The following is a 13,227-nucleotide window of genomic DNA, read 5'->3' as shown; positions in this document are numbered from 1 at the left end:
TGCCCCCAAGTGCCAAAAAAGGTTATTGCAGGATTAAGAATTGCACTAAGACAAAAAGTAAGAATGCGCATGAATACACGGATAATATATATTATTTTATTCCAATATAAATTATATATATTTTGTAAGTTTTGTGCAAAAGATCAACTGTATGGCATGTGCATTATTGTTGCTTATGACATTTTTCCTTTCCTCAGAACGAGGCTTTGTGGCTGTGAAGGCTGCTCAGAAACAAAACATTTCAGCCAAGCTCCAAGAGAACGTGGAGCTGAGAGTGGAGATTGAAGCCTACCCTTCCCCTCAGGTCCACTGGAGCAAAGATGGCACCGCCATCAAGGGAGACAAAACCATCATAACCAGACAAGAGCATGAGATCAGGTGAGACATCCAGCCAGACTCTTCAGCTGTCTTTTGACTATAAACATGCCCTACATACCATAAAGTAATATACTCATATGAGTTTATACATTTAAACAATCAGCACAGAACCTGTGTTAGGGTGACAGCCTCCGGAGGCGTCCAGCTCTCATCAGTCAACACCAGATAAGGCCTCTTCAGAGAGAAACACAATACTCTCCAGAGGGCCGGACTCCATCATTCATCGCACAGGAACCATAAACACAACATACCTGTCACAACTCACAGATGTCTTTCAGGGAAAAAAAGCCAAACAGTGTTTTAATTGTGGGACCATGTTTTCACATATTACAAAGTAATACGACAAAGTGAAATATCATCCGCATGCTCGATTCACAGATGGAGAAACAAGCCCTCTGTTAACAAACACCACCAAAGTCCACACCTCAAAATAAAAAAGAGAGAGAAATACCAGACGTGACTATATTATTTTAGCAAACCCTACTGAATTTAAACAAAAATTTACAATAAGTAGAACAGTATACAACAACCACATAGTCCCCCTAACTAAACAAATAAGAAAATGTGATATGATCAACAACCAAAAGAAAAAGGGAAAAAATAGTAAAAGTAACAAACAACAAGTAAATTGCTAAAGTATAGTCCAGTCAACTATAGTTTGAGTTCAGAGTAACCAGTCATCAGCAGACACTGGCTTTGATGCAATCATGCAAAATTCAGTTGCGAGCAGTTAGAAGGAGCTTATCAAGACATTTATAGTGTGATGATGGGAAATGCATATCCTAAGGGGAAGACCTAAAGAGGAGAGAAATCAAGGGTGTTTCTTTTTTCCTGGGAAGTTCCTGGGAAATATATCTAAAAGGGTTAGGGTTACCGTAGGTTTGGTCTACCATAAGCAAGAAAAATACTTTACGTCCTATGTTCGCATGATTAATTATGGTCAAGAAAATTTTGCACTGAGTCTCCCTTTCTCTGTATGTAAAATAAGATCTAATCAAATCTTTAGTCTCTTCAATCATCTTCAATACAGTCATTCCATAAATCTCTCCCCTTTATGACAAATATTTGGCAGCTCATGCATATTCAAAGAAAGGAACAGCGAATAGTCATATTTTTTAAAATATCCTCACCTCTTGTCTGTATTTGCTCTACCTCAGGTATGTTACTATTCTCACCTTGGTGAGGGTGAGGACGGAGCAGAAGGGCCTCTACACCGTCCTTGTCACAAATGGAGATGACACAAAGGAAGTGACCTTTGACCTGGAAGTCAGAGGTGAGCGATCGTTTTAAGAACGATAAATTTATCACAGCATTCAGGGTGCTTTTGTACATTTTTAGTTCTTAAACCGCAGCAAAGGTCTTGAAGCACAGATTTTTTGACAGTGATGTTTTTACATAAGAAAAATAAAGAACAGTCTTTTTTTTATCCATGTCAGTGATGATTAATGACCGCTGTACCCCCTGTGTGTAGTCCCCTCTCAGATTAAAGACCTGACGGACCACCACCTCCCTGGGAAGAGACACTTGGTGACCTGTGTAGCTGAGGGGGTCCCCACCCCGACCATACAGTGGTACAGCTGTGACAGCATGCTCAAGTAAGTCACACCACCCTCCATTCATCACTGAACTGTCACATAACAAACACTGGGGGGTTGACCATACACTCAAATTTATTTTACTTTCAAATTGTGCGCAACTTCAGTGATTCCACCTGCTGATCTCTTGTCCTGCTGCAGGTGCAGCAACCAGACAGCGATCTGGCAGCCACTGATACCAGAGCCAGAGGTGCTGAGCATCCGAACCAACGTCAGCTTCAGTGAGACTCGTAAAACCAGCCAGGTCCGGAGCCAGGTGACCTTCCACAAGCCCCAGCAGGTCACAGTTCGCTGTGAGACCAGCAATAAAGAAGGACTCGTCGACAGAAGAGACGTCAAACTGGTGTCCAGCAGTAGGTGTCACATTAAGATTGTCCCATTTTTTTATTGCTGTGTCACTTGAAGGATACGAGTCCTGTTTACAAAGAGAAGTGAAAATTGTAGAACATTATTTGTATGAGTTTTCTCTTTTCACATCATAAATGTACAATGATTAAAGGAAAAAATTTTACATTGTCAGGTTCAACTAAACAAACACATGGTGGTCTGGTAATAAACAAGATTTAAGTCTGAAAAGTTTATGTTTCACAAGGTTTCACCAAACAGTAAGAGAGGATAAAATATGTGTATTTGTACTAAAGCTTTAAATGTCATCTAACTGAAACTTTCTTTGCAGAATCATTGCCAACATGTTAATAAAGTGAAGTTTTAAGTCTGTTGAGAATTTGGGACAACTTGGTTAAATGTTCTGTTTGAATTTAACCTCAGCTAATGCTCCCTGTCCTTCTGCCTGTTGCAGCTCTGTTCTCCCAGGTGGCAGTATTGGCTGCTGTTCTGGCCTTAGTGGCCATCATCATCATGTCTATCATCATCCTCATCGCTGTGTGGAGGAAGGTGAGAAACAAACTAAACTAAAACTAAATCAAAATATAGGAAGATGTTTTTGTTTTGGTCTCATGTGTGTTTTTATCCCCAGAAACCTCGCTATGAGATCAGATGGAAGGTGATAGAGTCCGTGAGCCAGGACGGTCATGAGTACATCTATGTGGACCCCATCCACCTGCCGTACGACCTGGCCTGGGAGATGCCACGAGACCACCTGGTGCTGGGTGAGTCCTCAGGCAAACAGGGACAGATGATAGTATGGAGAGGTGCCAGCATGTGAAGCCCAGTGAGACACCTTATGTGATGTAGGCTGTGGAAAAAATAACTGACTTTGACTTGGATGTGCTGCCACTATTTATATACATAGTAGGCAAGTCAAAAATAAACACAGTTTCATTAATAGATAGCTTTAAAATGTATTTGTGTTAACATATACATTTCAAAAACGTTCTTGTCATTTTAAATATTGAAGTGCAAATGATGGAAAATGCTTAGTGAGGCCTTGGAAATCACTATAAAACAAGTGAGCATTTGACATCCAATTACACAACAAGTCTGTTTATATATTGATATTTGAAAGTTTTTTAATACACAGATAAAACATAGATTAATAATACTTAATCCATACTTAAAATCATTTCTTAATTAGAAAATACACACATATTTTACAAATAAAGTTAACAATACAGTTTGCAAAAAACTGAATTTAAGATGACATTTTAATGTCCCTTTGGTTTCCTATTGCCAACTTTATTATCATTGACATGTTTTTTTATTTTTATTTTGTTATTACTTTAGTTAAATATAATTATTTTTGATACATTTGTGATCAAAGGAACGACTTCCCTTATTGCTTTTATTGCTCAATATTTTTATCTTGGATTAATATATGAATTGCTTTATAACTAGTTGTGATCACTTATTATTATCATACAAAACAGACTTTTAGTCGGCAGTCTGCTTGTTGCTCAGACCAGAGCAAACAAAATATCACCAGGTGACTTTAGTGCTGTGGGTGTTTTGGGTCGTCTGGGCATAGATGGGGCTAGAATACTAAGTGAGTTTTGTTAAACTTGTCTTCTTGGCCTGAATCCCACCTCATTTTTTAAAGCTCTTTTTAAACCTTTGTTGTTGATGATGTGTTGTAGTCAGCTGCTCCTTAAAAACAGGAAGCTTCCCAAGTCCACTCAGGCCCTCAGGAAAGTAATCTGTATGGGGCCATTATTGTGGCAGAACAATTTACAAATGTGAGTGGAAAGTTTTGCAACTTTACTGGAATGTTATCAGATTGTGTAAAAGAATCCATAAATGTGTATTGAGAATTGCTTAAACTGACTGGTGGCACGTAGGCTGTGTAGCTACTGAGGCTCAGAAAAATCTCCACACATGTTTGCAGATATCTGCCACGGAAGAAGTGTAGCAAATATCACGTGTAAAAAGATTTGAGAGGCCAGCCTGAGTTGTAACTGATGACTTGTATGTTTTTCCATCTCTTGGAACCAATTTTTTTCAGCCATTAATGTCTATGTACATATTTACAGATTTGTGCACACATTCACAGATCTATAGCCTGGTATTGCATTTGCGAATTGTTTTGGTCCCTTTCAATTCATTTCTTTATTTTCAAGCAGCATTTTGGGGTGGAAAATATTTACTTGGGCCAGATGAGTTCAGATCTCCATCATCATTTTATTAAAAATAAATACACTCAAACAATCTTCAGAGTTCAATGAAGATTGGGTTTTATTGTCAAAAAGCAGGGTCGTGGGAATCAACTTAACTAATGGCAAAACGTCACTCACATTTATGCTAAACCTCATCTCCCTTCAAGTTCCTCCCAACTTTGGACACCACTATGTCATCCTTCATGTATTTAGTACCATTACATTCTTACTGTTCATAAAATTAACTTATCCACATTGGAGCTAACCACATTTTCATACCAGTTATCAATAATCTCAGTACCTCCCTTCTTTCAAGGTCAAACATCTGTACTTCAACAATATTCCCTTCTCCATCACTTTCCAGCCAAGACATCCTGACTTTTAACACACACACTTCTTTACACATTTGTCTTCTTGCTTTTCTTGCTGTCTACTAGTAGTAATGAAAATAAATGAATAAACTTGTCCTTAATGTTAGTAAGGTCAACAGGCAACACAATCTCCAGAATAAATGGCGATGATTCTATTTTTCAATTTCATCGTGTGACAAAGATATGCTTCTGTTCTGGTCAGGTTAAGGCACAAAACCCACTTGTCTAGGGATTGGAAAATATCCTGTTTTGGCTTAAAATACATGTTTTGGCCGCCTCAAACATGGCTGGAATTCTTCAATCTTTAAAAATATCTGGTAGTGTCATGCTTACGAAAGGTCTAAAAGCAGGCTCAAACTGCAGTTACCAGCATGGCAGTCCTCTCGCCTGTAACTTCCCCACCATCCCCTCCTCCTCCCGATATGAAAGTCAGGCCATTAACATTAACATGATATGATTTGATTGTAGAAGTGTCAATATCATACGTATGAAGCCTATCTGCACATTTACAGACATTTGCAGATCTGACGACAGTTTTCAAGATTTGTTCTACACATATACAAATCTGATTACGCACACAGATATTACTCTCTTCTCATGTTTACTTACTACATTATTGGCCCCATAAATCTGGACCATCTCTCATAACTTGCTCAAGCCAGTTTGTAATCGCACAAGAGAAATTTGCTTAGATTAATCTTTAAATGAACACAGAGGGTCTCTTTTCCTTTTCATGTCTGCCATATGCTGCATTCACATTCTGTCCTACTGAGCCTCTCTTTGTGTTTCAGGTCGCACTCTTGGATCAGGAGCCTTTGGCAGGGTGGTTGAAGCAACTGCCTATAGTCTCACTCATTCCCAGTCCAGCACAAAGGTGGCCGTGAAAATGCTGAAATGTAAGTCATACAATGTAAAAACACAGTAGAAAGCCATGTGTGGACCACAGTAGAGTCCCCTGCGTACAGCTGTCAAATACTGTGACATCAGAGCAATATTCCTGTGAGCACGGAGGGAGCAGCAGCCTGCTGAGCTTTAGTTTCGTTGCCAGCCTGGTTCAAGTTTCAGCCAACGGGTCATTGAGCAGTTTGGCAGGGACGCAGTGTGTCCTGATCCAAGCATGTTTAGTTCTCCTGCCCTCATACCTACCTCCTTCTCTCTCTCTCCTTCCAGCTACAGCCAGGAGGAGTGAGACTCAGGCTCTGATGTCAGAGTTGAAGATCATGAGTCACCTGGGTCCTCACCTCAACATCGTCAACTTACTGGGAGCTTGCACCAAACATGGTAGGCACCAGTGCTATACTGAGCTAATACCCATGACAAGTAGGTCATGTGTAGTCATTTTTGGTGAAGGGCATTGTCCTGGTGCTTCAGTCTCACATCTATATCGGATCTAAAAGTTACAGATATGAAGTTAAAGGCATACTATGCAGGATTTGTCAGCTGCTGTAACCACGCCATTCAAGGGTGCAGTAAGAGATTCTGGAGAAAGATAGATGATTGTTGAGTCTCATTCACATGTCGATGCTTTGGGCTCACCAGAGTCCAGACCGAAGGTCCTGTCCATAACCGTTTGCATATCTAACATTAAGCATAAACGACCCTAGTGACATCCTGCGAATGACTCAACATTTAACTATCTTTTTCCAGAATCACTTACGCCCACAAACGTCCTGAACACACAAAATAATATGAAAATTTGAAATTACTGGCAGAGGGCAGGGTCTCTGCAGAAATAGACAGTGACGCACGCTCCTAGTGGGTCATAAGTGATGAATGAAAGGGATTACTTGTATGAATCTATCATTTGTTTTAGGGAGCTTTGAGTAAAGTTGACTCTTGATTCAAGTGTGTATCTCAAAGTCTATTAAGTGTTGTGCATCATTGCTCAATTAATTTGTTTTCATGATTTCCAGCTGGAAGTGCTGCTTCTTTACAGTAAAAAGGGAAAGCCCTTCAACAGTTTGATGAGCTATTTAAAATGTTAATGTGAAAGATTATAGTCCACATGATCAGTTAATGATGTAACATTTTTGTAACATTTTTCAGCTTCTTTTAATATTATTATAAAGGCTTTCCCTAAACATTTAACTAGCTTAGTAAATTAGTACAAGCGTACCCTGCCTATAATGGTTTTTTTAGTAGTGTTTAGTGAATCCTAAATTTAGATTTTTCTTCCTCATTAATCAGGACCTCTGTATCTGGTGACCGAGTACTGTCGCTATGGTGACCTGGTGGACTACCTGCACAGGAACAAGCACACTCTCCTGCAGTACTACGCTGAGAAGAACCAAGATGACAGCTGCCTCATCTCAGGAGGGAGCACTCCACTCAGCCAGAGAAAAGGGTGAGAGGAACAGGCACTAAATCTCTGTCCAGAGCTGCACAAAGGAGCCTTCTGTATAACTTTTATCTACTGTCACATACCGCAGATTACTTTCTCCTATAAAGTGTATTGATGATGAAGAACCATGAATGTATGTGTGTATGGATGATTTAGGTCAGTTTCAGGACATTTTCACACTTCATGTGTCCCTCCAGCTACGTGTCATTTGGAAGTGAGAGTGATGGAGGATACATGGACATGAGTAAAGACGAGCCGTCGCTCTACGTGCCCATGCAGGAGCAGATAGACTCCATCAAGTATGCGGACATCCAGCCCTCTCCGTACGAGTCTCCCTATCAGCAGGAGATCTATCAGGAACAAGGTTTGACTCGAACCATTTGTGTCTGTATCATACCGTCCACGGTCTATACTGACAGTAATTTGTTTTCCAGAGTTGTAATTGAAAACAAGGATGACAAATTTAGCTCGCTTTACACAGGAAACAAAAAGAATGAGACACAGTTTATGTAAAGATAATGTGAGGCTAATGAGTAAATATCTGTCTGCTGCTTAAAGAGGAGGAACTCCCCTGTATTTATGAGTGAAAGGAGCTCTTTTTAATCACTGGACTTGTGGAACTCCTGAACAGATTAATTGTTTTTGCCTCATAATTCAATGAACACAGTTTGCTTTTTGATCTCAGACCGGAGCGAATGTGCAGACAAACGTTACAGCGTATGAAAGGCATGAGCTTCAATTCAACCCATGCAGTCACAGGACAGGCGGAGTTTCCCAACATCAAGACAATGTCCTCATTCATGATGTCCCCCTCGCTTTCTCTTCTACCTCTTACGTTTGTTGTCTCACCTTGTCATCGTGTTAAGGTGGCGGCAGATTGGACCTGGTCATCAGCGACTCTACCGTTCTCACCTATGACGATCTTTTGGGCTTCAGCTACCAAGTGGCAAAGGGGATGGAGTTCCTCGCCTCCAAGAATGTAGGATTTTAAGATCAGTGTTTCATCATATGTAGCTGGTAATGGTGGACTTAAGCTGCTAGATTCTAAGGAATAGTTCCACATTTTGGAAAATAAGCTAATTCACTTTCTTGCTGATGCATATGTTTGGATACAGCTGGTTATCTTAGATTAGCATGAAGACTGGAAACGGGGAAACAGCTAGCTTGGCTTGATCTGAAGATAACTAAAGTGACCTATCAACACCTGTAAAGTTTACTAGTTAACATTATATAACAAGGGGTCAGAAGCAGAGGGGTGTAAGTTACATTTTGGGGAAAGATTAGTAATATATATATATATAATTAAAGCTGTTGGTGAGCTTGTTCTATTTCCGATTGGGCACAGTTGAATGTTAAAGCAATTCAAAGTAATTAATCAAACCCAACACTGACTTCGAACAAAATATGTAAAAATGTTGTTGAATAAAGCAATTTCATCTTGAAGTAAACATGTATGTAACGCTGTGATCCTACCCTCTTACTGAAGTTACATAGTGAAGAAACAAGTGATGGGGGAGCAGAGTGGCTGAGACAGAGACACAATTCACCATATTACAAGACACTGTACGATCAAAATGATTTAGAAGCTGTGATTTTACGGTAAAAATGTTACATAATGTTGCTTTAAGTATATTGCCATCAACATATTTATTAAGCTTTAATATCTAAGATTGAATTTTGTAAAAAGAGTCAGTGTAAAGTATGGTTATATTTTGTTTTGCTCTCCTGTAAAGTTGGCGCCCCTCTGGTTCTCAACTATCTTGCTCTCTCTTGCTTGTTGTTTGTTGTTTCTGGAGGGTAAAAAACAATGATTTAATTGAATTCTATTATTTTTATTCCACCACAGTGCGTCCATCGTGACCTTGCTGCCAGGAATGTGTTGATCTGCGAGGGCAAACTGGTGAAGATCTGTGACTTCGGCTTGGCCAGAGACATCATGCATGACTCCAACTACATCTCTAAAGGCAGCGTAAGTGGCAAAGTGGCAACAGCAGTGCAGAGATCAAGGATTTACAATGAAAATAATTAAACCACTCAGAAAATATTTTATTTGACTAAAACATACTTTAAAGGTGCATTATGTAACTTTGTTAGTAACAGTTTTGGTTATTTAGTCATATATTATTGAACGATAGGACTTCTAGATGGGCTATTTGCGTTCTCACCCTACCAAAACTCAAAATACAAGCCTACTTCGCGCTAATGTTTACAAATACAGATGTAAACATATGGCCTTTAAGTACATCTAAAAGTCATGTTAGCTCTTTCAAACTGCTGTTCCATATCAAGAGCTCTGTTGCTTTGTTTATAGGCCTGTAAAAAAGTTGCATAGTGCACCTTTAAGTTTTTTTCATCACATATTTTTCATCCAATTTTAAGTTAGATAAGTCCAATGTAAAGTGTCACATTTAATGCAAAGTTTTTCTCTCATGTCAATGTGAATATTTAAAAAAAAAAGTGCTTATTAAATTAAAGTAATTCAGACATAATAAATATAATGTGTTTTTATTCAAGTATTATACAAAAAAGTATTGAAAAACAAAGTAATTGGTTATTCTGTCTTCTAAATCACACATCTAGTTATTTAGTTTGTACAAATTGAGTCAACATTCATGGAAAAACTTTGTATTAAATGTGACCCTTTACATTAACATATACATTTACATTATATTGAAATCTGGCTCTTATTCATATTGAGTTAAAATGCACTTAAAGAAAGTCGGTCTGGAAAAAAACAGCTACAAATGAATGTTATTTAATGTATATTACTGAAATTTGATAACACTGCAGCTAAATAACTAAATATTACGCACAAGATCCTGAGTGGATTTGCATTGGTAGCACAAACAGCCAACTGGACTTTTAACCCAGTTGACTAATAAAACAGCTTTCTGTTGTTTTTCTGTCGTTCAGACGTTCCTGCCCCTGAAGTGGATGGCACCAGAAAGCATTTTCCACAATTTGTACACCACCCTGAGCGACGTGTGGTCGTACGGCATTCTTCTCTGGGAGATTTTCACACTGGGTCAGTTATAACACATACATATTCACACCCATAAACACACTTAAAAAAAGCCATCAATCCAAACCAGAACTGGTTTACACAGAAGAGGTATTCATCTTCTTGAATCGCTTATATAGGTCACATTGTACTAGTTTCACCTGCTTGACTTGTTAATTCTTGAAGCCACACGCACACTTTCTCCTTGCTCTCTTCGTGGTAAACCATAAAGTATGAGAATAAAACATGTGTCTCAAATAAAATAAATGTGTGTAAATAAAGCTGAAGCACATTTCAGATTCCATGTATGGTTTCAAGAACATACCAGTTTGTTTGAAGCCTCATATGAGGTCTTAATCTTATTAGGCACAGTCGAGCTTTGAAAACTGCATTTCCTTGAGTATTGTGAGTTTTTTTTTTTTTTTGCCTCTTCCCACGATTTTTTTGAAACTACCATGAAGACAAAGGAGACAGTTTATTACATACTGTAGGTCGCGTTAGCCTTAGTGGTGAAAAACAAACTCACAATCCAGCCTCTGTAAGTTATAACTAAAGATTCTCTGTGCTTCCACGTCTCAATCTGACATTCACTGGGTTTTTTCATCTCTTTTTTTTTTTTTTTTTGTTGCGTCAGCTCGGTTTTTGTGAGAAAGTAAATAACATTAAATTATCATGTCAAATGTCCTCTACGTTAACACAATGTTCTTCTTAGTTGGACATATTTTGGTTCGTGTACTTATGATTTATCGAAGTTTACATTTACAGATTATATTTACTTCTTGTTTCGATTTCATAGCGTGTGCATGACTAAAATGATTTAAAATGCTCTCTGCAGGAGGAACCCCTTATCCTGATCTGCCCATGAATGAGTTGTTCTACAGCGCTTTGAAGAGAGGCTACCGAATGGCCAAACCAGCCCACGCTTCTGATGAAGTGTGAGTGTCACTGTAATTAAAGTTGCCTCTCCAGTTGCCTCTCTGACATGAAAGTGTTGAGAAATTAATTACTGTTATCTTGTTTATGTTGCAGTTATGAAATCATGAAGAAGTGCTGGGATGAGAAGTTTGAGAAGAGGCCTGAGTTCTCCTTTTTGGTCCACAGTGTGGGGAATATGCTGACAGAGAGCTATAAAAAGGTCAGTGAGACATTAAACTGTAAGCTTGGACATGTAACACTATATGACATATAGCAGATCTTCAGATATTAAAAACTAATCGGGTGAGGTTATACTTACATGAATTCCTGTATTCACTCATTTACTCACAGTCGGCCTGTTTGCCCTCTAGTGGCCAGTTGAAGGCCCAAAAGTAATACCTGAGTAAAAGTAAAGATATTGTAAGATACTTCTTTGGTAAAGGTAAAAGCCATCCAAACATATATTCTGTATACTCTAGTTCAACCAATTATCAGATCTGAAATAAAGCAGTTTTCTGATTATTGAAATCAATCTGTGATTTTTTAAACAATTCTTTTACCTAATTAAATAAATTGTTTTAAATGTTCTACTTTGGCTCTGATGCAGCAGCAGTCTGCAAAGTAGCTATTAAAGTTATTCCTCAAGCCTGTCTAAAGGTGAAAGTTCTACTTCCACATTAATCCATTGAAATGATAAGCCATTAATAATACTGCGTAACAAGCACCTTTACATTTTACTGATACTTTAAGTATATCCAGCAGGTAATATTTCAGAAAAAGTAAAGATTTAGATGCATTTCTGTGTAAGTAAATGATCGAAGCACTTCTTCCACTTTTGTGTCTTCTCTATGACACTGTTGTGTTTGTTAAACAACCTTTTAGCGTTGAATGTTTGCATATAAACTATATAATATCAGTTATGTTTGCATGAAGTCAATTAACACGGGATGTGGGACAAAAGTATGTCTTAAGACAGTAGTAAGATAAAATAATCCTTTAGAATACAATTAGTTCAGCAAAATACTCCTCTGAGCAAATAACTATCAGTGTCATCTACAGAAGTGGAGAGTATTGACTGGTCTGAGGAAGACTAGCAGAAAATTACAGATTTATTTGTAGACACATTGTCCACCAGTTTGATTCCCTAAATGTCCTACAAGGAGTTTTTAACTGGTAATTAAACAGTCACAATTTAAAAGTGACGCCTCGATATGACCTACAAAAGCAAATCAGTGAGAAGACTGGCTATTTCTGTATTGTAATTCTCAATGCCTGTCACTAAGTCTGATTCTGAACAATAAAAACTATTTTTGTTGCCGAGTGCAGAGGATTGAGGTTTCTCACAGCCTGAGGAAAGAAGCTGCTCTCTAGTCTGGTGGTAGGGTGCGGCACTAAAACAGAGTTTACTTTGTTTCATCCTCCTCATCTTTTGTCCACATAGGCCACCAGAATCAACAAGAAATTAAAGTTCTGTCTAGTAACTTTATGATAATAATTTAAAATTCCTCATTGCTCAAATAATCAAACTACTGTCTCTTGACAACAGAGATACAGCCAAGTCAACGACAACTTCCTGAAGAGTGACCACCCGGCAGTTGCCCGCACCAAGCCCCGACTCTCCTCACCCTTTCCGATTGCCAACCCAGCATTTGGCTCCCCATCCCCCTCCTCCTTCTCCTTCCCCCCGGACCCCTATGACCAGAACCTGAGCCCCGGAGAATTCAGACAGGAGGCAGACTCACAGGAAGGCATAACTTCATACAACGAATACATCATTCCCATCCCAGACCCCAAGCCGGAGGAAGTTTTCACCGATGTGCCGTCGGAAAGCCCTGCAAGGTACAGAGCCGCTGATGCTGCAGACATGTGCCAAACGCTCGGGCTGTGAGAAAGATGAGCATGTATTTGCTTAACAAGAGCAGTGTTTTTTCCCACCACACACCCACTCATCCAGATGTTGAGCTGTGACAATAGCTGTATTATGGAGGCCGACATGGAGACGTGTTGGCTTTAAAGACTGTAAAATCGACATATATTTACACATTTACTCAAAGTTTTTTTTTCCATAACTCATATT

The 13,227-nt window shown here is 38.8% G+C and overlaps 1 protein-coding gene across 1 annotated transcript in view; it reads left to right on the top strand.

Annotated features, from left to right (window-relative positions):
* pdgfrb (platelet-derived growth factor receptor, beta polypeptide) overlaps window positions 1–13,227 on the top strand; it is a 31,966-nt gene that overhangs the window by 15,657 nt on the left and 3,082 nt on the right. Inside the window, exons 7-22 of the mRNA XM_073486413.1 lie at window positions 198–378; window positions 1,536–1,651; window positions 1,850–1,973; window positions 2,115–2,326; window positions 2,773–2,867; window positions 2,950–3,082; window positions 5,685–5,789; window positions 6,064–6,174; window positions 7,081–7,237; window positions 7,432–7,598; window positions 8,101–8,213; window positions 9,081–9,203; window positions 10,148–10,259; window positions 11,071–11,170; window positions 11,265–11,370; window positions 12,697–12,989. Of these exons, the coding sequence (XP_073342514.1) occupies window positions 198–378; window positions 1,536–1,651; window positions 1,850–1,973; window positions 2,115–2,326; window positions 2,773–2,867; window positions 2,950–3,082; window positions 5,685–5,789; window positions 6,064–6,174; window positions 7,081–7,237; window positions 7,432–7,598; window positions 8,101–8,213; window positions 9,081–9,203; window positions 10,148–10,259; window positions 11,071–11,170; window positions 11,265–11,370; window positions 12,697–12,989 (2,248 nt within the window). The remainder of the gene's footprint in view (window positions 1–197; window positions 379–1,535; window positions 1,652–1,849; window positions 1,974–2,114; window positions 2,327–2,772; window positions 2,868–2,949; window positions 3,083–5,684; window positions 5,790–6,063; window positions 6,175–7,080; window positions 7,238–7,431; window positions 7,599–8,100; window positions 8,214–9,080; window positions 9,204–10,147; window positions 10,260–11,070; window positions 11,171–11,264; window positions 11,371–12,696; window positions 12,990–13,227) is intronic.

The sequence above is a fragment of the Pagrus major genome, chromosome 18 (genome assembly GCF_040436345.1).
Source record: "Pagrus major chromosome 18, Pma_NU_1.0".
Classification (NCBI taxonomy): Eukaryota; Metazoa; Chordata; class Actinopteri; order Spariformes; family Sparidae; genus Pagrus; species Pagrus major.
This window is presented reverse-complemented; position numbering and strand designations above follow the sequence as displayed.